The 21,755-nt window shown below is 42.5% G+C and overlaps 1 protein-coding gene across 3 annotated transcripts in view; it reads left to right on the forward strand.

Moving 5' to 3' along the window:
• The first annotated feature begins 15,604 nt into the window (after positions 1–15,604).
• The window catches only part of ugt8 (UDP glycosyltransferase 8), a 28,462-nt gene continuing 22,311 nt past the window's right edge, over positions 15,605–21,755 (forward strand). The window contains exon 1 of one of the 3 annotated variants that reach the window (XM_035418987.1): positions 15,605–15,847. Coding sequence is in view for 1 of the 3 variants with exons in the window: in XM_035418983.1 (XP_035274874.1) it covers positions 16,569–16,584 (16 nt within the window). In the remaining 2 variants the exon portion in view is untranslated. Of the gene's footprint in view, positions 16,130–16,228; positions 16,585–21,755 lie in introns of those variants that run through there. The other 2 variants (XM_035418986.1, XM_035418983.1) reach the window with 2 other exon arrangements.

The following is a 21,755-nucleotide window of genomic DNA, read 5'->3' on the forward strand; positions in this document are numbered from 1 at the left end:
GACACATAATCACAGAAGCTGCTATTAAAATTATTGAAGCCAAGAGCAGTTTTGCAAAAGTTATTAATTTTTTTCTTCTTCTTCTGTCAAACATAAGTTGCGCAGACATTCTTTTGTTGTCAAGGCAACCTGCAGCTTTCTGTGTAAAGAAAGCTCAGTATGTATTTAATCACAGTTATGCCTCCCATATCCATTCAACTAGTGTTATACAGTATATAGTATGTGTATGTGTGTGTGTGTGTGTGTGTGTTTGAATGTGTCAGAGGTCATACATCCTGTTTCTTCTGTTCACACTGAGCATATAGGCTCATTGTATGGGCTCAGCCAAGGCTGAAATCTGTGCATTATCACAAGGGTACCTGGTAACCCATCCTCCACCTCAAGCACCACACTCACAATCCACCTCGTAGACCTACCGTGGTGAAAACTGTGTCTGCATTAACTGGTGATTTGGTTGTCACACTGATGACTTTGGCCAGCCCGGATTGTTGCCTAAATCATTATGTGTGTGCACTGCGCTGTTCTGATTCGCTCATGATAAGAGCGTTCTTCCAAATGCCCACGTGATTTGCATCGGAGGTTTCACTAGGCAATATAGCGACGATGATGCCAGGTGCAACTGTTAGAAATTACAGACTCTCTTCACATGAAGTACACTTTGTTGTACGTCGCCCTGGATAAGAGCGTCTGCCAAATGCCTGTAATGTAATGTAATGTAATGCACAAGTGTTCTGCGTCGTGGACTTCAGTGAGTTAAAAAATATTTCGGGGAAAAAGAGGTTTATGGGTCATTTATTTACAGAGCCCAAGCAGATGCTTAGTCCCGGGTCAGACTCCTTGTCCGAGTTCCCATTCCGAGTTTCTGTGGTGTAACGCGGGGCAGTGCTCGCCCAGGTAACGGGAATGGTGGCGCTGGCGAATGGGAATGCCGACGCAGCTGACGTAGTGATTTTTTGGATGAAGCGTGTCATAGGTTGCATGGCAAATATGCTCATATGCTCGCCATATTTTTCCATGGCACATGGCTTTTCGTACTTCCATCGCCGTCATAATGTTTCCATTAAGCCGGAGGTATTTGGTCAGCCTGATTTCACTGAATCTCTCTTGACAGAAGACACTCTGTGAATGACTAGCATGTGCAGAAACTCTTTTTTTACAAAAGATTTGGGAATTAGTTTGACCTCTTTCTCAGTCAATATTATGTGAAATATTGCCTCCATTATTTTGAGCCCTGTTTCCCTTCTTCCCTCATCAATAAAACTGAGCTTTTACTGAATTTGAAAACCACCATGCACTCAGAATTGCTGCAGCAGGTTCTACAGCAACTGCTAACAGTTAACAAAAATACATGATCTCCACCTAGTGGTCAGTTAATGAAGTGCATTTGTCTGTGATGCGCTGTGCCGTGTGCCTGGAAGTAATCCACTCAAAGGCTCAGGACAGCAATCAAACCAAACTAAGGCTGTATTACCCTCTTTCCCAGCGCTCAGTTCGGAAATTACAAATCGCACATTAAGACAGACAACGGCAAGCCTGGACTTCCTGTCAGTGGTACAAAAACAAAGACGCAATCTCGTACCCAAAGCCGGGTACCTGGCATCAGGCTAAGGGAGGAAGATGAGGAGGGCGGTGTGGTGTTCCTCACCTTACCTGACGCAGAGCGTGTGAAGGGTGTGTCCCTGGCTTGGCGGTGTCTCTATATCACTGATTCCTGAGTCGCACTGAGTCTCCAAAGCCTCAGGACACAGCTGAGTGACAGGACGCCACACAGACCTGCGGCCACTGGGGCCCCCTGGTGGTGAAGTTTGAAAATGACATCCCTGGTATATAAGTGTGGTACATTCAGCGTGTGCTACTAACCAACAGTAATTGTTCACCAATCAATTACCCAGAGTAATGGACAATATAATATTCAATATAATATACCACAAACTCGACCAGCACAAAATCATTTAAAAACCGGACATTGCGGACTAAACCCGGGCATCTGGCAACCGTGGAAGTGTCCTCCTCCGACTCAGTGTCCTGCTGAGTTTAACTGGCACACAAGCAGTGGCTCGACCTCACGCGCATCACGGGGAGAGAGCACCGGCTTGTCTGCGCTCCCTCCAGCTGGACAGAACAGCAGGCGGCAGCGACGAGCGCGAGCAGGAATTCAAAAGTATGGAGAAAATAGGGATATTTCTGGGATATACTGGGATATGACATTACATTACATTACAGGCATTCAGCAGACGCTCTTATCCAGATCGACTTGCACAACTTTTACATAGCATCTGTATAAAAGGATATTTACAGCATATCCTTTTATACAGCTGGATATATACTGAAGCAATGCAGGTTAAGTACCTTGCTCAAGGGTACAACGGCAGTGACCTACCCGGGAATCGAACCTGCGACCTTTCGGTTACAAGCCCAGTTCCTTACCCACTGTGCTACACTCCGTCCCATATGTATATATATCATCACTGTCGCATGGCATCACCCGCTCTGAGAGCTGAGAAATCCCAAGGAAAATTCCTCGGAGGCGAGGTTGAGATCTCACTAAATCAGCGCAGGCCCTCGTACAGCCCCGCCCTCTCACTAGCTGTGCATGATCTTCCCCTCATTACTTCTGTAGCCTTTAATGTGCTGTGAACATAAACTGATGTGTCTCCCCCCCCCTCCCCCCCCCTCGTGTTAATAAAGGGGGGAGAGAATGGCACCTCGGAGGGCAAAAAAAAAGAGACGAAAATAAGCATCGGTGTGAGAGCGGTGAATTCACACAGGACTCTTTCACGACTCAGACTCCTTTTCACTTTTTACTACCTCCTAGTGATAATGGCCTTCTGTTCCTTCGACAATTCCCTCAGCATTTTACCACCTCATTATAGATCAACACAGCAAGCATCCCCCCCCCCCCCCCCTTCGACTCATTAGCATGTAACGTCAGAAATGGCTTTAAATTGAGTAGGCACTGTCACACCATTACCAGAACTAAGCCGGCCCGTAGGACATATAAAACACAGTATCAAAATCACTTAGACTTCATGAACAGTCCACGTGCAATTATTAAAACGGAACTGCCTGTGAACAATTTCAGTTCCTTTGCGGCATTGCAATGCTGGCATGCAGCTGCTTACGATTTAAACATCTCTCTATTGTTAACACATCTTTATCACGTGGAAATGGACTCCAGGTAAAGTAGTGTGAAAAGCTGTGTCTACCAGAATGTAAATCTAATTACTTTGGTAACCCACTTGAAGGATATGAATTGCTCGATAAATACTTTATAAAGGAGAGAGCCGGAGCGGCGGTCAGACGACACCAAGTCGGCGCACGTCGCGCAGGTGCGCATGGCGACGGAAGAGAGAGAGACTGTTCCCGGCACTGCACGCGCAGAATGGAACAGATGGCCGGTACGCGCTGAGCCGATCCACGTGCCCTCCCGCTGCGTGCAGTCTCCCTCGCGGGAGCTCACTTAAGCTAATGCACTTCATTAGCCTTCAGCCTCTAATTACACGAGCACCAATTACAAATCCGCTAAGATATATGCTTATATGTGTATGTGCGCGCGTGCTGTTACGAGTTTATATAAAACGTTTCACATTAAAACGATTATATTTACGCTACGTCTTGGTTGTATTAAACCAGCAAAATAAACTTTTCAATTGTTTATTTTTATTTGACTTTAGACGACTGCATTCAGTGTAAGAGTTTTTCTAGGGCAGAGGTCTTCCACCCTGGTCGTGACGAGCTGCATGGTCAGTACTACATTGTTCGGTTGTAAAGGGTCATCAAATGATTTCTTGTGTTTGTCTTGGTTGCGGTTATTAAAGAGAAAACAAAAGCCAACACCTTGTCTCTCAGTCCTTGTAGGTCTATGGTTTTAGTACAGCGTGTAGAACGATTGTAATATCTGACTATTTCCCCTAGGGGGAGTTAGCGCTATAAAAATGACTGAAGCAGGATGCACAGCCACAACTTTGAGAAAAAACTTCGTCCTATACCCTTAAAATTATCTATTTTATGGGCGAATGTGGAATATTTTAGCATTTAAACCAAATATTCCCTTGTCACCCGCAACTTTTATGAGCACAAGATGTACGGTTTGGTTTATATTGCAGGGTTCTTAGGGGAAGATGAATCTACGCTGCGGAGTTTGGATTTGGAGGTAAAATTACAGCCGAGCTATTACAGGCCATTCCTCTAAAATTGGAACTCACTTGGACTTTATTATCACAGCTATAATTTCAAGTCTGGAAATTGTACTTTTTTTGGGGGGTGGGGGGGGGGATTATGGCCTGTGTCACTTGTGTAGACACAGAGCACAAAAGGTAAAATGCACTGAGATACTTACATCAGCCCCCTGAACTGGAATGACATGGAAAGGACAAGAGGACCATGGGTAAACAGCTTCACTTTGAGATCATTTGTCATATGTATACATTCAGGGAGGGGGACGTAATAATAGGCTTTCAAATGACACATACTTTAGCATACAATATTATAACAGCACAGCAAGTATGAAATTACCACATGAGATAATTATATTGATTAAACTGTCTAATCAATACTATAATATGCAGAATAAGGCAGGATGGGGCATTTTGGATTTATGACTGGAATAGTAAGTAATATGTGGTGTATATTTTGTGAAGACACTGGACAGATTCCAACTAACAGCACAGTTAACGAGGCATATGGCAGACCTGCACAGAAATAAAATTAAATGCTTTAACCTCCAGATTTTAAGCAATTCAATTAAATTTAATTTCATAAAATTTTCAGACAGCATTATGAGTTTGGCGATCACAGAGATGATCTAAAATGTATGTCATGCATAAACTGAATAAACTCAGAAATTCAGATAGGAACTCAGGCAATAAATCCTTTGATAAAAATGAATGAAAGGACAGACCGCATTGCAGTTGCATAGAATCTCGCCCCGAATTTCTGCCCTGGGAGTCGATTTGGAGAGGACAAGACAACCCTCTGATCTCCCGAAAGTGTTTCCCTCAACAAAAGCAGCAGGGAAACTGCAATGCACACAGAGCTCAAAGGCATACAGCACACATTTGTCTGTTTGCATAAGGTCGTGTTTACTCAACTAAGGGAAAACGTTTTTTTTTTTTTTTTTGAAGAGCAGAAAGTGACAGAACCACAAAAGGGACGGGAAGACTAGGGACAGGCTTTCGCTAGCCTTTAAAACAAATACGAAGGCCCGTTAGTCCCCTGTCATCGTTTATCTTTTGCACACCTTTTGCCACAGCCAACTGCGGTTAGCTCAGAGCGCCAGGCTAGCTTGCTTGCTGCTACGGCTCTCAGCTTCTGGTCTGTGACACTGGCTTTTCCCAGAATGCTTTGAGGGTGCAGACAACAAGAGTCTTTGTCGGGTGGAAGCCGTGCGAGCTGTTGACAGGACTACACAAAACTATACAAAAACATTACTACCCAAACTCCATCCTTTGTCTCAAGTATAAAAATAATAATTATTATAAACACCAAAATAAAAATAAGAATACAATGACCTTTGTTTTTCATTTTGGATTCCAAACCCAGGCTCCTAAAGTCTGGAGGTCTCTGCTCTAACCTCAGTCCAGACATCCGTACATATCCTTAATAAGTTATGGCCTTAAGTGCATCAGCTGTTCAACATAAACATCCATATTTTGGTTAAATTCTGTACAGCTTACTATCCATTGGAAGTCTCTAAAAATTATGAACTATCTTCTTTAAAACTGTTGGCAAAAAACTATAACTTTAAATAAACTGGTTTTTCCAACTTTCCCCTGACATGTTGTCACAACATCGAAGATGCTGATTTGAGTGCAGCTGACCCACAGCGTCACCAGAAAACACAAATTAGTCTTTGCCAAGCCTGTCCGGGCCGCTTGTAACAGCCTGTGACAGGGTAATAAATGATTTGGTTACGTCGATCTCCTCCTGGAGATAAATTTGGTTGCTCAAACAGGGAGAAATGTGTCATGCTCACACTCACACACGCACACACACAGGTCCTCTCCTCTGGCCAGCCATTTAACGTGATAACTCTGGAAACACAATCCAAATCGGCCCCCCTTAAATGATTAACCAAGGCTTTTAACGAGTCATCACTCTATATCAGCTACATGCTATCAAATATTTAGAGCCCAGTCCCAGGACTTACAGCATCCATATAGCTTGTGTCTCGCTGGCCCTGCAGACATTTCAAGTTGGGTATCTAGTTTAGGTATCGGGGGTTGATTAAGAATTGATATCCAGCTCCAGTGTCTTATCTGATACCCGCACCTGGCTGTGCTCGGTGCCGTGCCGGGAGAAGCGCTTAGTTTTTTTTTTTTTTAACTGCTGAAACAGCGCCGCTAAAACAAGGTAGAGTCCAACAAAACGTCATTTTAAGTGCGAAAACGCCGCCTCGGTAAAAGAGAGAGAGAAAAAAAGGGGGAAGCGCGTATGAGGCTTTACGTTGAGGGACGTCGCGCGACGGGAATCTCATAAAGGCGGTGACGACTCAAATGCCGTCATCTTTCATTGCGACCTATACCTGGTTATAATTTACTGTCTCGCCTGACGAAATTATTTAACAGCCCGATTTTTCTATCCCTCTGTCATCTTAATTATTTCTATATATACTTACTAGTCTTTGAAATATTGCAGTGGTGTCATCTCTTACATTCCTCTTCGCAACTGTTCAGTTTTTTTTTTTTTTTTGTCAAAGCTTGTGAATGACATCATTTTATCTGCCTGTTGTACAATACCCACATTGTGTCCACAGTCGTGTCCAGTATAGAAAGTCTAAAGTTCACTGGCTTTGACGTGCCGATGAGGAACACTGATCCTAAAGAACCATTATCAGTGTGCGGTATGGATCCATATTTCAGGCCTACAAATTAAGACTATTCAATTTATCTGTGAAGTGCTTTTTACAGATACACTGTCACTAAGATGCTTTACAGGAATAGATCACAACAGTTTAAGTCAGTTATATGAAATAAAAAATAAAAGATCTTATTCAGTGTAATGCTAAATCAATGCAACACTTCAATATAGCAATTTACTTCAATATTATTAAAGAATCAAGCACCGTAAAATATGATTCGTGACAATAACACATTTTCCATTCTTTTCTATTATAATTTATCTTTGAAAACCACAAGGACAGAACCATTGTAATGATGCAATTAGTACTACTGAATTCAAACAATTTATGAATCGCAAGATTTTGAAATTGCAGCCATGCTCAAATTTACTAAATATAAACATTTTTATGTGGCTTTATGAAGTCTTCAGTGTATGTTATAAAACCTAGCTCACACCTAAAAAAAAAAAAAAAAACCATGACAAAAGATTAGAAAAATAAACTAGTCTACAGGTTAAATAAAATCTTCTGGAAGGACATATAAAGGCCCATCTGAGACAAATATTTCTAGATCGATCATTTTAGGGCCCTAATAAAATGATTTAGAGGACTTATTATCAGTAACGCAATAAACCCTAACAGTGTCATAATCATCACATTGCTGCCACAGACTACAATTTACACGGTACAACCCTGGCTATAAATATGACTGCAACGCTGGGAAACTGAACAACATAGCAACGCTAACACGAGGCAGCACAAGCCCCAACACCAAAGAGCATAACTGGAAATGTTATATGACTAAATATGAGGCTTCAACAAGAGATGTGATGCTAAGGAATGGTAGCTTTCATAATTCTGAGGTTCCCCGGCTAATGATTCATGGTGATTTAAAGGTTCATGAGTCAGAAGAGCGGGCCACAGCCATCCATGATTGCTAATGGGCCTATAAGCTTTCCCCAGTAGAGTGGAGACTGTGTTTGCGCAGATTTCAGGCTCATGTGAGCAAACGCTAAGCCACGGGACGCTATTTTAATCTGCTGGGGTGCATTTGTTTTTCCTGCGTTATTTTTAAAATTAGCGACATCCACAGCCAGCCAGCCCCCCACCTTCCCCAGGGGGATACGGGAGGGGGATCTCGCTTAAAAACTGCCTAGAGCACAGAGGTTGTATTCGTTTTGGAATTGGTTGCTAGCCGCCGCGTCTATGGCAACGTCAGCTTGGGGACCGTCGCCGTGGCTGTTCTGAGATTATACGTATGTCACGCACGAGCGGCGAAGGGGCACCGGGCTAATGTGGCACATTGCGGTGTTTTAAGGACATCGCGAGGGAGAACATTCTAGGCACTGGGGAAGCAGTTTTTTCTCTCTCTCTCTCTCTCTCTCGAGCTGATGAACTCACGCACAGGGTAGCCTACAGCAGGGAAAGAAAAACTCTTTGGTTTTTCCGAATATCAAAGAAGGGGCTATGATGACTGCCGCTCTGTTGCAGATTGGCGACATACAGCCCAGAGGCTATATAGGGCTGCGTTAGAACAGCGATCCTCAGTCCTGGCCCTGGAGACACCCACAGAGTCAGCTGGTCTTTGTTTTCCCTTTAAACTGAGCAACACCAGACCCCCGAGACACCAGGTGACCCGGGTCGGCTGTGTGATCAACTGCTTTTAACCGACCGAATGTTGCGCAGCTCCAGTGCGGAGGAGCGGCAAAAGCCACCACCACCCAGCTGTGGCTCTCCAGGACCAAGACTGAGGCCCAAACTGTATTAGAAATGAGATTGCAGAAAGGTTATAAAAATGGTTTTTGCGCAGAAACAGAGTATGAAGAAGGTCTGGATTGATGTGCCAGCCCTTCTACTCCCCCGTGATCTTTGATCAGGGGCGTCGTGGGGGGGGGGGGGGGGGGGGGGGGGGGGGGGGGGGGAGTTGGGGGGAGTGGGACTAACTACCCAGGGCCCGAATGGGGGGAGGGCCCTCGAAAAGCCTGGAATGATGGAATGAAGAGACATGGATCAAGGGAGGAAGGGGGCCCACAGAGACTGCTTATGTACAGGGCCCAGAATTTTGTGCTACACCCCCCGCTTTGATATCGCGTGTCTTCCATCTCCCCTTTGTGTAATTTCCTTTCAACAAAGTTTATAAATAAATGAATAAAAGTTGCTTATCGCGAACGTCACAGCTTTTTCACGCTTTTCTTTCTGCTTTTATTGAACAATATGACTTCTGTATTGGGGACACTACCTTAAAGTCGCAGTGGTGCAAAATAAGAAAGAACATAAAAGGAACCTTGTTGCTTTGTTCGCTCTACTATGGTTCGGATATCGTTTTTGCGTCAGACCATTGTAGTTTTGAGAACCCTACTGTTTTTCCCTATCCTGTTTCATGAGCCTTTAAAAGACCTGTGTCTTTGAGTTTGAATAGGCAAAAAAAAAAAACAACATCACAATCACAATCACAACCTCACAAAGTGGATGTATCAAGTTTTCTTTATGTTCTGAAAGCGGAAACACAATTAATTACCACGGAGAAAAGTTCCTCCAAATTATTTATTTATATTTTCATTCTTTAAAATGTGTTTTCTGTTTTATTATTTAAATCAACTGCTTAGAGCTCACCCCACGACTGCCTTGCACTTAATTATTGATTAAGCCCTGTTGACTCACTATACAATGCTTATCACAGCTTCAACGTAATTTTATTTAGGTAACCTCCATCTCTCGCATCTAATTTCCATAGACATTGGCTTTCAGTTTTTTTCCCCCCTCAATCAATCAATCAAATTTTATTTGTATGACGTATTTTACAGCAGTTGTCACAATACGCTTTACAGACAACCCTGGCCTAAACCCCCACAGGAGCAAGCCTAAGGCAACAGTGGCAAGGAAAAACTCCCTGTGGCATATGGGAAGAAACCTTGGAAGGAACCAGGCTCAAGGGGGAAACCCATCCTCCTCTGGTCGGCTCAGGGTGCCGACTGGTGACCAACATGTCAGTCAGTTTTATGAGGTGCTACATGTAGCCTACAGACTGAACTTTGAACTCCTTCATGAGTTGCAGATCATTTAAGCGCGTACCCTACACATTTCAAAACATTCCCTGAAATGATGGCACATAACGAAGTCAGAAAACCTGCTCGGTCACTAGTTTCCACTTTCAACAACAGTTCCTGACAGTACAGCCGGCATTTTCATGAAAATGCTACACTCCGGCAGGCGTTCTCACAAAACTGCCGCGGCAAAAACGTCCGTGTATTAATATTACGCCGAAAGGATTGGCATGTGAAAATCTTAATTTTAGATACTATTGATTTTTCTGTAAGGCCATGCGCACTGCTAACACTTACGCTAAATGATCACGTTCATTACATTGAGTTTGTGTTTAGATTTCTTCAGTTTGGCTGTACACCAAAGGTTTTAAACATACGTATTTAATCACGATTGCATGGCAAACACTAAACATTTGCCTCAGAACTGTTCTGAAAGCCCTTAAACTGCGATCATTACGGCATTCGTACCATCGCAGTCTATCGGGGGTGGGAGAGAAACAGCACTATCGGGTTTCCTGAAAGAGCATGCTTTCACTTTTTTTTGCGCCCTGCATCCGTAATTCAACGGTTGAAAAGAGAGAAGAAAAAATTACAGAAATGCCTAAATAAGATGGCCACTGTTCGCCTGATCCTTTTGAACGAAGCCCAGAGATCGACCAATGAGAGGCACGGCAACGTGATGACTCACGGCATTTTTGTCCCCCTGGGCGTGAGACGGCCGAACAAAACGTACTGTGTTACGAAGAAACGTCCATTTATACGAATTGAGATGCGCTGTCCGTCAATAGGTCATTGTTGAAACACGGGGCCAAATAGCGTCTCTTTGTTTTAGAAGGCATGCGCGCATGGGCGTAGTGGAAGGAGTTGAACTGCAGCAATAAAGATTATGCAGAATTTAAAACCAAGGAAGCAGAGGGAAAGGCCTAGCAATTCAGACTCTAGGCTACTGTATGAAAGTACACTGCGTGCATATAGATGAAGATAAACCCGGTATGTGCTAAATTAGTTCCGGTATTTATGTACATCTCATTGGAGTAATTGCAATTCATCTTTCCATGACATTTCTAGGACTTGGTTGTGCATTAAACAAGAAAGACATTCACAGCACTACAATAGGTAAAAAGTATTGCTAATTATGGGCATCACAGTATGCTTGTTTATCTACACATTTTCTGAAATGTACACAGATTAAATTACATTTATGTATATTCCTTTTCCACTAATGTTTTTTTAAGGGACATGACCACATGTGAGTGCTTGTGATTGTGGACACACCAAAGTTTATATCATTACAGACTAAGGAGCCAGCCCCCCACCCCAACTCAAGTTTTCAGTCATGTTCCGCCTTTTTGCTTTTGTTTACTCCATGATGGTTATCTTTGGTTTTTGGGAAACCAAAGATAACCATCATGGTTCCTGCCTGACCCTGGAGTCGGTCTCTAAGGAGGCCATTAGAGTGCTGACACCCCTGACGTTTAAACTGTAAATCTCACTGCACCCGACACTTTCCTGTGAGCACAGCCTGAGCACAGCATTGTGTTTCTTTTTAAGCTCAATGCCTTGCTTGTTTAAACAAAATTTCTGGTGATGATGTGACTGCTTGGCTCTTTTGGAAAATCAATAGAAACTTGGAAAACAAATTTAAAAAGAATTCCCTCTCAGGGTGACCATGTATAAATATTTATTTAACAGTCTCATTTATACACACCCACACACGTCCTCATTGGTCGACTACACTGAGGAAATATCCACACTCAACGTCTTTAGTTACAGTACAGGCTCAATTTGTTTAATAAACTGTTGGCTGAAGGAGCAAAATCATTTTTGTGTGTCAGTTAGTCTTAATCTTTGGCATCCCAAAGCACTGGCCTGTGGGTAGAGGGAGAGATTCAAAGTGCAGTGGATGGTCCAAGTCTAAAAGGATGGCCTGAGTCTTTTAAATGGCCTGTCTTGTCAAACAACTGACAGACAGACACGTCTGTTTTACGGCAGTTACCTTGCTGCACTGATCAACAGTGCGGCTGAGTAAAGTCCTGCGTTCGCCTTTCAAACTGGCAAACCAACATACCGTATTAAAACTTAAAAACTAGACTCGGTGAAATACTTAGAAAACATTGTCATCAGGGTCTTGTCGTTATGTCAGTTAAGAAGAGACTGAAAGATTCTAACGTTTCAGCAAATTCAGCTGCATAGTTTGTTTGTAAGCCGTCGGCGAGCAACGCCAATTCACCAGTTTCACCGACGGAGGCGATACTCCGCGCCGCTTCTATCTTTCAGCCTCGTCTCGAAGCGCTGACGGGGGCTATGTCTAAAATGTAGTTCCCAAATTCCTGTATATAACCAAAAAAGTTAAAGGAGGGTTAAAATAAAGGGCGAGAAGCTTTAAAAGGGGATTGAAATAACAGCGCGATGTATTTGAATTAAAAAAGTCCCCCCCCCCCCCATTAGCCTTTAGAGGTTGTTTACATTTATAAGCACGCCAGGGTGTAAAACAAAGGCTACCTGATGGCTGTTAAAACACTTAATGCACCGTCAGTCTGGTAAAATAAACAGGCGTGTCTCATCCAGTGTGTTTGTATAATTACCGAGTTTCATTGCGACTTTCCCACTACGCAAATGGAGGGAGCACAAAGGAGTTGTTGGCACAACTTACCGGCAAGAGCGCAATAATGCTTATATATACAAAGCAATGCAAACGTGTGTTACATGTACCCCCATTCCAGCACTTTTTGTAATTTGTATTTGCCCTAATATTGTAGCTTGTTCTTCTCTCTGGTTTGGCTTGGCATAAGTTAGGTCAGAAGAGTGTTGACTGTGTGAACTGAACTGTGTGCGAAATGAGTATTGTACCTTATTGAACCTGTGTTTGTAGTTGTCCAATGACCGTGACATGCACTTTTTTTTTACGTCGCTTTGGATAAAAGCGTCTGCTAAATTAATGTAATGTAATGGAAACGGCGCAAAAGGACTTTAACTTCATGACGCCTATGAAGGCAGCTGCACATGTCAGTGACATATTTAAGTCGAATGCCTATTAGCGAGTCTGGGTCCGTTGTAAAATAGGTATCACAACCCAAAGCGATACGAGACAGCTAACAGAGTTTCAAAGAATCTTAATAGCGGGTATCAGAACTGCAGACACCGCAGCATTATTTATTGTGGGCACGGGGAACGACGTTGAACATTACGACACCCCTGCGTCAAGCGCAAACAAACCGTATCAGCGAAGAGGAAGGGTGGGCGCAAGTCAAAGCTCACCAGCGGGGACTGATAGTCACTTCCCAGTTGCAGACGAGTACGAGGTTAAAGTGCAGACTGTCAGCTTTGATTTGCGGGTATTTGCATCCATATCGGGCCATCTGTGTAGGAATCACAGCCCTTTTTTTATACACAGGCCCTCAATTTTAGTGGACAATGGACAATTGGCCCGTTCAGCTGATTCTTGGCCAGCTGTGTGCCTTCACATAATTAGTGCAAGCACAGGAAAGCCAACAAAAGGTTTAGAGTTGATTCTTGGTGTGGAATTTACATCTGAGGTCTGTTGCTTTTGCCTTTCAACGTGAGGACCAAATAAGTGTCGTTGCCAGTAAAGCAGACTGAGCCACCATAACCACCATAAGCCTGAAAAATCAGAATATATCGTTCATACCCGATACTCTGAGTGTGTCAAAATCAACTGATACACTATTAGGAAGCAGGAAGCACTGGTGAGATCAGTAATATCAAACAACTTTGTAGACCACAGAAGAATACTTTCAATTGTGAAGAAAAAAAAAACCCATTTTCATCACTCGCCAAACAGATCAAGAACACTCTCCAGGATGTAGGGATAGATGTGTGAAAGACTACCGTAGAGAGACAGACTACCATAGAGAGAAAGACTACCGTAGAGAGAAGACAACACAAGCATAATAACCCCAGAGAGTTCACCGCAAGATTCACACCACTGGTCAGCCTCAAGAACAGAACGGAACAGAACATTAGATTTTGTTTTTAAAAAATTTACATTAAAAAAAAAAAAAACGGTAGAGTTCTGGAACAAAGCCTTATGGGCAGATGAGATGAGTATTAACCAGCACCAAATTGAGGAGAAAGAAAGGAAGCTCCCCCACCCCTCCCCCAATCTGTGGTGGAGGCAGTGTTATGGGTTGGGCGTGTATGACTACCACTGGAACTGGTTGCTGACTTCTCTTTTTCGGTGATGTGACTGCTGACAGCAGCAGCAGGACGACTTCTGTGGTGTACAGAAACTTCTTATCTGCTCAGATCCAACCAAATGACCCCAAACACACTGCTAAAGCAAACAAGCACTTCACAGGGCCCAAAAAATGTTATGCTCTTACCAGAATCTAACTGAACATGCATTTTGCTTGCTGAAGGCGAGACTGAAAGTAACAATGCCCTGAAACAAACAGGAGAAGATGGCTGCAGTACAGGCCTGGCAGAGCATCACCGGGGAACATAGCCTCCGGTGATGTCTTCGGGTCGCACCCCTCTGAAAGCTTAGTAACTGGTTGCAGTTTACTAATTGAAATGTACTAATTGCAACCAATTACTAAATATGGCTAACTTTATTTCAGATTATATTCATTTGTCCCATGACCTCGGCTCCCCTAACATGATCACCCAGTATGGATGTAAATACCCTTAAATTTAAGCTTACAGTCTGCACTTTAACCTCACATTAATTGTTTCTTTTCAAATCCAATGTGCTGGATTACAGAGCCAAAACAACAAAAATTGTGTCACGGTCCAAATACTTTTAACAGTGCTTGTGTATATATGTTTTTTTTATTTTAATTTTATTTATTTTTTTACATTTGTTGTACATCTTATTTTGCCGTTTGTCGTTTTATAACCTTTCTTTTTAAGAGCTCAAAGCGCGAGCCAGGCAGGCCTACTCCCGCTGTCGGTCTACTACCGATTCCCAGAACAAAAAGCCTCGGACGCTGGGCCGCGATGCTATCTGACCAATGCAGGGCATTAATGATTCAGGGCGACATGGCCTCATGTTCTCTGTTTAAAGGAGCACGACTAAGCCAATCCTATTTCAAATGTATCCATATATAAATTAAATTAATCTATATATTTTAATCCCAAAAAAAGAGCCAATTTATGTCCAAAATATCGTTAGCTCTCAACTACTCTAATGTTTCGGGTGGGGAAAAAAACCACCCAAGCGCCTTAATAATGAATTTTATCTTTAAAATAAATATCACGGGTTGCAGGGACGATACTGGCCTCAGGGCCAGGTGAACCTGGATGCTATCAGCATTGGCATTGAGCCAGCAGGTGTCTCACATCCTGTTCGCCACGTCAGTTTTTAACATACGGTGCGAACACATTATAATTTAGTTTTAATATATACTACTATTCCGACTACATAACAACAACAATAATAATAATAATAATAATAATAATAATAATAATAGTAGTAGTAGATTTAGCAATCATATTTTATTATGGTAGGTTTAAAGGTTTATATTTTATTCCAGACTGTTTAAATATATAGTTATGCTTGGGCCAGAAATCACTCAGTAACTAAATAGTAGTTTTTGCTCAAATCCCTTGATTTTATCTTTGCAAGTAGTAAAAAAAGTTAAAGAAGGACTAATAACCCGTCTGTACTTGCACATCGTGGATAGCCAATGTATTCCATTCCCCACGTGACCAAGCCGTAGAAACGACAAATCGTGGACTCAGGTTGCACTATTAAGAAAAATATCAGTCAAATTTAGCACAAGAGGGAAATATAATGCTCGTCAATGGTGTCCTTTATATTGAATGGGGCGTGGAACTTCGTGGAACTAGATTCGTATCTGGCGACTTGAATTTCGGCCACGCAGCCTACTGTTGAGTGCGGGTGATCTGTTGGCAACGCAGTTGTGAATGGTCGCACATGTGCATTACGACTGTAAACTCGACCGAATCCCGTTTTCTCATCCCAGCAGTGGTTAAAGGGCAGGTGCGTCTCGTCATTGTTTACCTACAAAGCCTTTTAGTGCCACTCCCTTATATCCCTTGAATTGGATCTTGGCTGCCCCGCCTCCTTGAAACGCAGGCTGGGTCTGGTAGCGAAGTGCCGGATCTACCCGTCTGAAACTGGGGTGCTGGAGCTCGCCAACACAAAATTGGAAACAAGCGCGGTCCACTAAAGCCCATTTATTTGGATATATTGCACAACTCATTCAACTGACCTGTGGTCGGAGCCGGCTCGCGCACCTGTTAGTCCTGGTAAAATAACAAGGTAGGTAACTTGGATAATTATTGAAACATTGACCGAACTGAGGTGCTGAAGTCGGCTTAATTGAACGATACTGCATCTGGGCGCCTCATTTTAAAAAAATCCATAGGTTTAATATTTGTGCGTTCCTAGGCGTTTCACTGAGATATTCCTGACTGGATTATATAGCCTATTCTTTCGTGACCCTTTCCAGAACGAATGTCGAAGCCTGCTCGGCTACCTATGCGTATTTCCACCGGAAGCATTGACCAGCAACTTGGTGATAGGTTGCTGGATAAACTCCATATTTTACGGCGAAAGACCGAATGTTGGTAATTCACCTGTTATTGATAGGGGGTCGATTTTTTTTCCTGGGTAAAGAAACTGGGCGGTTATAAAGACAGGCATATGCAGATCGTAGGATTTAAATTTCCCAAATGATACGGAATATTCGAACATCACTATGAGCACTATATCGGATAAGTAGTAGAGTTTATTAAATATCTCTTTAAAGATGAGCTTTAAAGTTGTGGAACTTCCCCACGTGCGAAAAGCTATTTTTAAAGATGCATGCAGACACTAATACACGCTAATACTGCTTTACTGTATGAATGCCTAGTGCTTTGGTGTGACACCGGATTGTAATTATGAGATTTATGTTTTTTACTAAATTAATAAATGAATAAAGAACTGAGTTACACTTATGTTTGTGAGTAGCCTAATACAAATGGAAGAATTAATTGTTGGCTTCACGGTAGTGCAAACTTTCATACAAAATCGTAATTAGTTTACAAGCGTTTTATTATTTTTTTAAATACTTTTTTCCCCTCGTAATACTATTATTGGACTTCACCCTTGTCCCCACTTTTGAAATATCTGCAGTTCCATCCTGGACCCATAGATGTCACCATACTGGGTGACTGTCTGAAGTAATCGCACACCAGATCATTGTTTATTTAATACCCCCCCTGACTGGAACTTAAGTTTCCTTTACAAATGAAAACACTAAAACAGAATTTTTTTTGAACTTTATTTTGGAGGATGGGGTATTCATTCTATGTATATACAAAATTATATTTCTAATACCCAGACACCTGTAGCCTGGTGTTAAACGCTATAGTTAAGGTTTTATTGTTTTATTTCTTTTCTCAGTGAGTTTTGGTCTGTATTCCTAAAACCCAATACGTTGATATAACCGAATATTGCAGATTTTTTTCTTTACAGTTATGCTTTCTGAGCAATACAAACTACCGTGCACCTTAACGGAAAGCAGCAAAAAATGTGGATTTACATTTTCAGTAGATGTATTTTCATGCTAATATTTAATTCGTTTAATAAAAAATGCGATTTAATACGATCGATTAATATTCATAATAATGTGACGTAGATTAAGCCAGTAAATATTACGAAATTAAACGCATCCTTAGTTCTAATGTTGCTGTTGTTTGGGTCGTGACAGAATATTGTTTACAGTCTGTTTGATTGCATGGGCAGATTAAATAGATTTATTTAAAGCACATTTTAAGGAGTCTACCGCGGTACCATAGTGTATTATCTTAATTGACATATTCCCCGTTTGCCTCAGAAATGTTGATGTAGGTTATTTTAAACATTATTTGATCGTGGTGTAAGTAGTCCTGAATGGAAACGAAAGCTGTGTAAGGGATTCCCCCCATAATTTGCTGTAAAAACGTACCACGGATGTTGATCATACCCAGAGATCAGTCATTTCGGCGAATCCAGTTTGACCAGTCTGGGAGGTTGATGGGTGGTCAGATGACTCGCGTTCTCGGTTCGCGTTTCAGAGGCGTGGCTTCGTTTGTCCTCTCACAACATTGTGAGCGGAGGCAGTAGGCTAGGTGTCGGAAAAAAAGAAGAAAAAAAAGAAAAGAAAAAAAGAGGTATAAATGTCATAACCTCGATTACCGGAACCTGTTACAGGGCATGGGAACGTATTAGGTGACAGCGGTTTTCCAGCCTTAGATAAGATATATGTCCATGGACAGAGCAGGCCCATTCAATCTGAAAAGACAAACCGAAAAGAGTGATGGTTTGCCCCTGAGGACCGCGCCAATTATTTCAGTTGATTGCTATGTTCTGATGCGATGTATGTTAGGCCGGCTGCAAGACGCCTAGGCTGAAAGACGCGTAGGCTTGAACGATTGTGATACGGTTGGTCAGCAAGGCAAAGACAAACGTTGTTGTCAGTGGTTTCATTTACGCAAAAGACAACCATTCCGACTGAAATGTGCTGCTTTGGTGTGGGTCATTTATGGATATAAGACGCCCAGAAATCCGGCGTCTCTTTGGGCTGGACCCATACACACTTGGCTCAACGCTTTGACCCTGGGTTAGTTTTCTATGGGAGCTTTTGTTTGGTAACACCTCCTGCTTGCTACTCCCCATATTACAAGCTCTACTGTATATTGAATTGTGGGCTACTGTTATTTTTGAAAATAATTTTTCCAGGTATTTTTTGCAAAATGTGCATTCGTTATATAGGGGGACGTAGAACTAAATGAATTAAAACAAATAAAATGGGAATTTTTCGTATTGGTTATGCTCTGAGATACGGGTTCTCAGTGTTTTTTAAAATTTTTAAAAAATTATTTTTATAAATCACAGCTTTCTAGCTAGGTGCATATTTGCGTGTGAACATTAAACTAGCTGCTTACTGGAAAGAACCTGCTATGTGCAAAGCTTTGCCGGAGACCTTGCCAGCTAAACTCAACAGAAAACGGTGGAAAATTGCTTGCTTGAGTTTCCGCATACAGTTAGACATCAGGCGATGTGAAGTCACAATTCCATCACCTTGATGGCTCCTTTTAAATTACTGCTTGGCTGTGGTGTGAACTCCATCTGTATTCAGATTTCAGATCTCAGCAGGACACTCTCTCCTAAGGGGAGCGTGTGTTGATATGCCGCAACATGCGATCTTGTTGACATGCGTTGTCCCCACGGCAACCTTTACAGCACGTGCGCTTGTGACTCTTCCCCCCGTAAGCTCTTGTAGACAGCGCGCAAAGTCGTTGTAAAAGTGCGGCAGACGCAAATGCGTCGCCTCGTTAAGGACTTCCCCTCTATCCTCTTTTGACCTCTGTTGATTCACGCTTTGACACATTCCTGAGCTCGTGTCAGTGAAAGATGGACTGTTCTTTAGTGATACAGAGGTGCTGAGAAGGTGGGTTTCTATAGCAACAGTCAACTGCTAACATTGTATGTACAATCCAGTCTGGTTCGCTCCTCGCATATCTAGCTCACCTTTTTTTGTTTTTTATTTTGAAACGGGGATAGTCAAATTTTTCCAACAGACATTACATTTAGAAAGTAATGATCATACATTTCCCTCTTTATTCCCTCAATTTGGAGTGGCTGATCAATGCTCGATGAGCCATCCTGAAGGCCCTGTAGATTTGCTTTTGTCAAAAACCAATTCTTTGATAAAAAACAAAAAACAAACAAATTTCACCTTTAGAGGAGTTAATATTAGATCACTTTAGATTAAGCATTACTACTTGGCTTTTCGGTTTAACATAACTGTCTTGACTTTATCAATATTCTAAGTTAAAAATATACATAATTAATTAATTACCACAGTACAACATTTTAATTTTTAGTACTTTTTCTCAGCATGAGAAACAAAAACAAAATTTTGTAATGACAAAGGGACGGTCATGGTGTGGTTTGATTCTTCTTGGACTAATAAACTGAAGAAAATATGAATTTTGGATGCTGTGTTGTTTGGCAAGCTATGGAGCTATTGGCAAGCACTGACTGAAAATTAATCAGTTACCTTCATAACCAAATTAACCTACTGCAATGAATAACAATGCATAGAAAACAGTGCTTTTTAAAATCAGGTTTTATTGTATTTGGTACCTTTTACTTTAATTGAACTTTCAGATCTTTGCATTTACATTACTGGTTATCAACAAACACTCTTACCCCAAGCAACTTTATTTTTTACATAGTTTCCATTATTAGAGCTGGATAGGCTGAACCAGTGTTAGGTTTGGTACTTTTCTTAAGGGTATGACAGCGGTGTCTTACTCTGGGAATCGAACCTGCAACCTCAAGGTTACAAAAGCCCAGTTCCTTACCCATTATACTGCACTGCTGGCCAAAAGTATTTGGACACCTGACATCCATCATCTCATCCAAAATTATGGGCATTAACATGGTGTTGGTCCACCCTTTGCTGCCATAACAACCTCCGCTCTTCTGGGAAGGCTTTATACTAGATGTTGGAGCATTTTGCTGCAGGGATTTGCTTCCATTCAGCCAGAATAGCATTAGTGAGGTCGGGCACTGACTGGGTGATTAGGCCTGGCTCGCAGTTGGCTTTCAAATTTATTCTAAAGGTGTTGGATGGGGTTGAGGTCAGCGCTCTGTGCAGGCCGGTCAAGTTCTTCCACACCGGTCTCGACAAAACCATTTCTATATGGACCTCACTGCAGGCCCAGGGGCATTGTCATGCTGAAACAGGGAAGGGCCTTCCGCAAACTGCTGGGGAAGCACAGAATCGTCTACAACGTGCTTGTATTGCTGTCGCATTGAGATTTGCTTTCACTAGAACTAAGGGGCCTAGCCCAAACCATGAGACGCAGTCCCAGACCAAGACCTGTCCAGATACATTTGGTCATATAGAGTATGTCGAGCTTGTGTAGGTGTCTGATTGTTGCCAGCATACGATAGGCTCTCAAGACGGTGGGAGGGGGCCAGTGGGTTGAGGGTTCCTTTTTTCCTCCAAGCTAGCCAGAACAGGTTTGGACCTATTCCCATGTTTTCCCGAGCACACCTGAAGGCCGACCCCTTGGGCTGGCCCATTCACGCAAGGAATGGTTTGATTGGTCGATGCCGTCTACGCGGTGCGACTTGCTATGGACCTTATTTTTAACCAATACGCGCTAGGCGCCTGGCTGACCTTAAAAAGAGGTCACGGCCTGGCCCCTCCTCTGTTAGCGGTGGGCAGTCGTGGCGTGTGGGGGGGGGCAGCGTTCCCGGTTTTTTGGGCGAGAGGTGAGCTTATGTGTCCAGGTGTGCGGGAATGCTGAAGGATAACATCATTCCACTCCGTGATGCCCCTGTGGCCTCGTTCACCTGAACACTTCTTTGTTTCTTATTGACACTTGGATAACCCCACCTGAATATGGGGTTATCCAAGGTCCCAATACAGCCGGTGCCACAACCTGGATGTAAAGTACAGTCAGTTTAGACCCTTTTGTACCTCCGACGTTCAACTGATTTCCAAATAAGGTCAGAAAATCTTGCACAAACCTTACTCACCACGCCCAGGCTCCCTCCATATAGACTACAGTATTACTTATCAGTAACAAGTATGAATTTTATTGATCAGTCGTTGTATTAATTATTGTAATATTGAAATGAGTGAAAATACACTCGTATCTAGACGCAATTGTAGTCTGTATGATTCACGCACACATTTGAACTCCAACGATCTCCATTCTAGATAAAGAGGACAGAACTGATTTGAGGCATTTGTAAATAAACAACTGATCTGCTTAACGACATGATACAGTGTTATAGTTACTGTACAACAGGGACAGCCAAAGTGTGGCCCAGGGGACAAGCCTGGCCTCACCCTTCAGTTCCCTTTTGGTTTCGGGCTGCGAAAGGGACAGTAATTTAA

This window comes from Anguilla anguilla, chromosome 5 (genome assembly GCF_013347855.1).
Source record: "Anguilla anguilla isolate fAngAng1 chromosome 5, fAngAng1.pri, whole genome shotgun sequence".
NCBI lineage: Eukaryota > Metazoa > Chordata > Actinopteri > Anguilliformes > Anguillidae > Anguilla > Anguilla anguilla.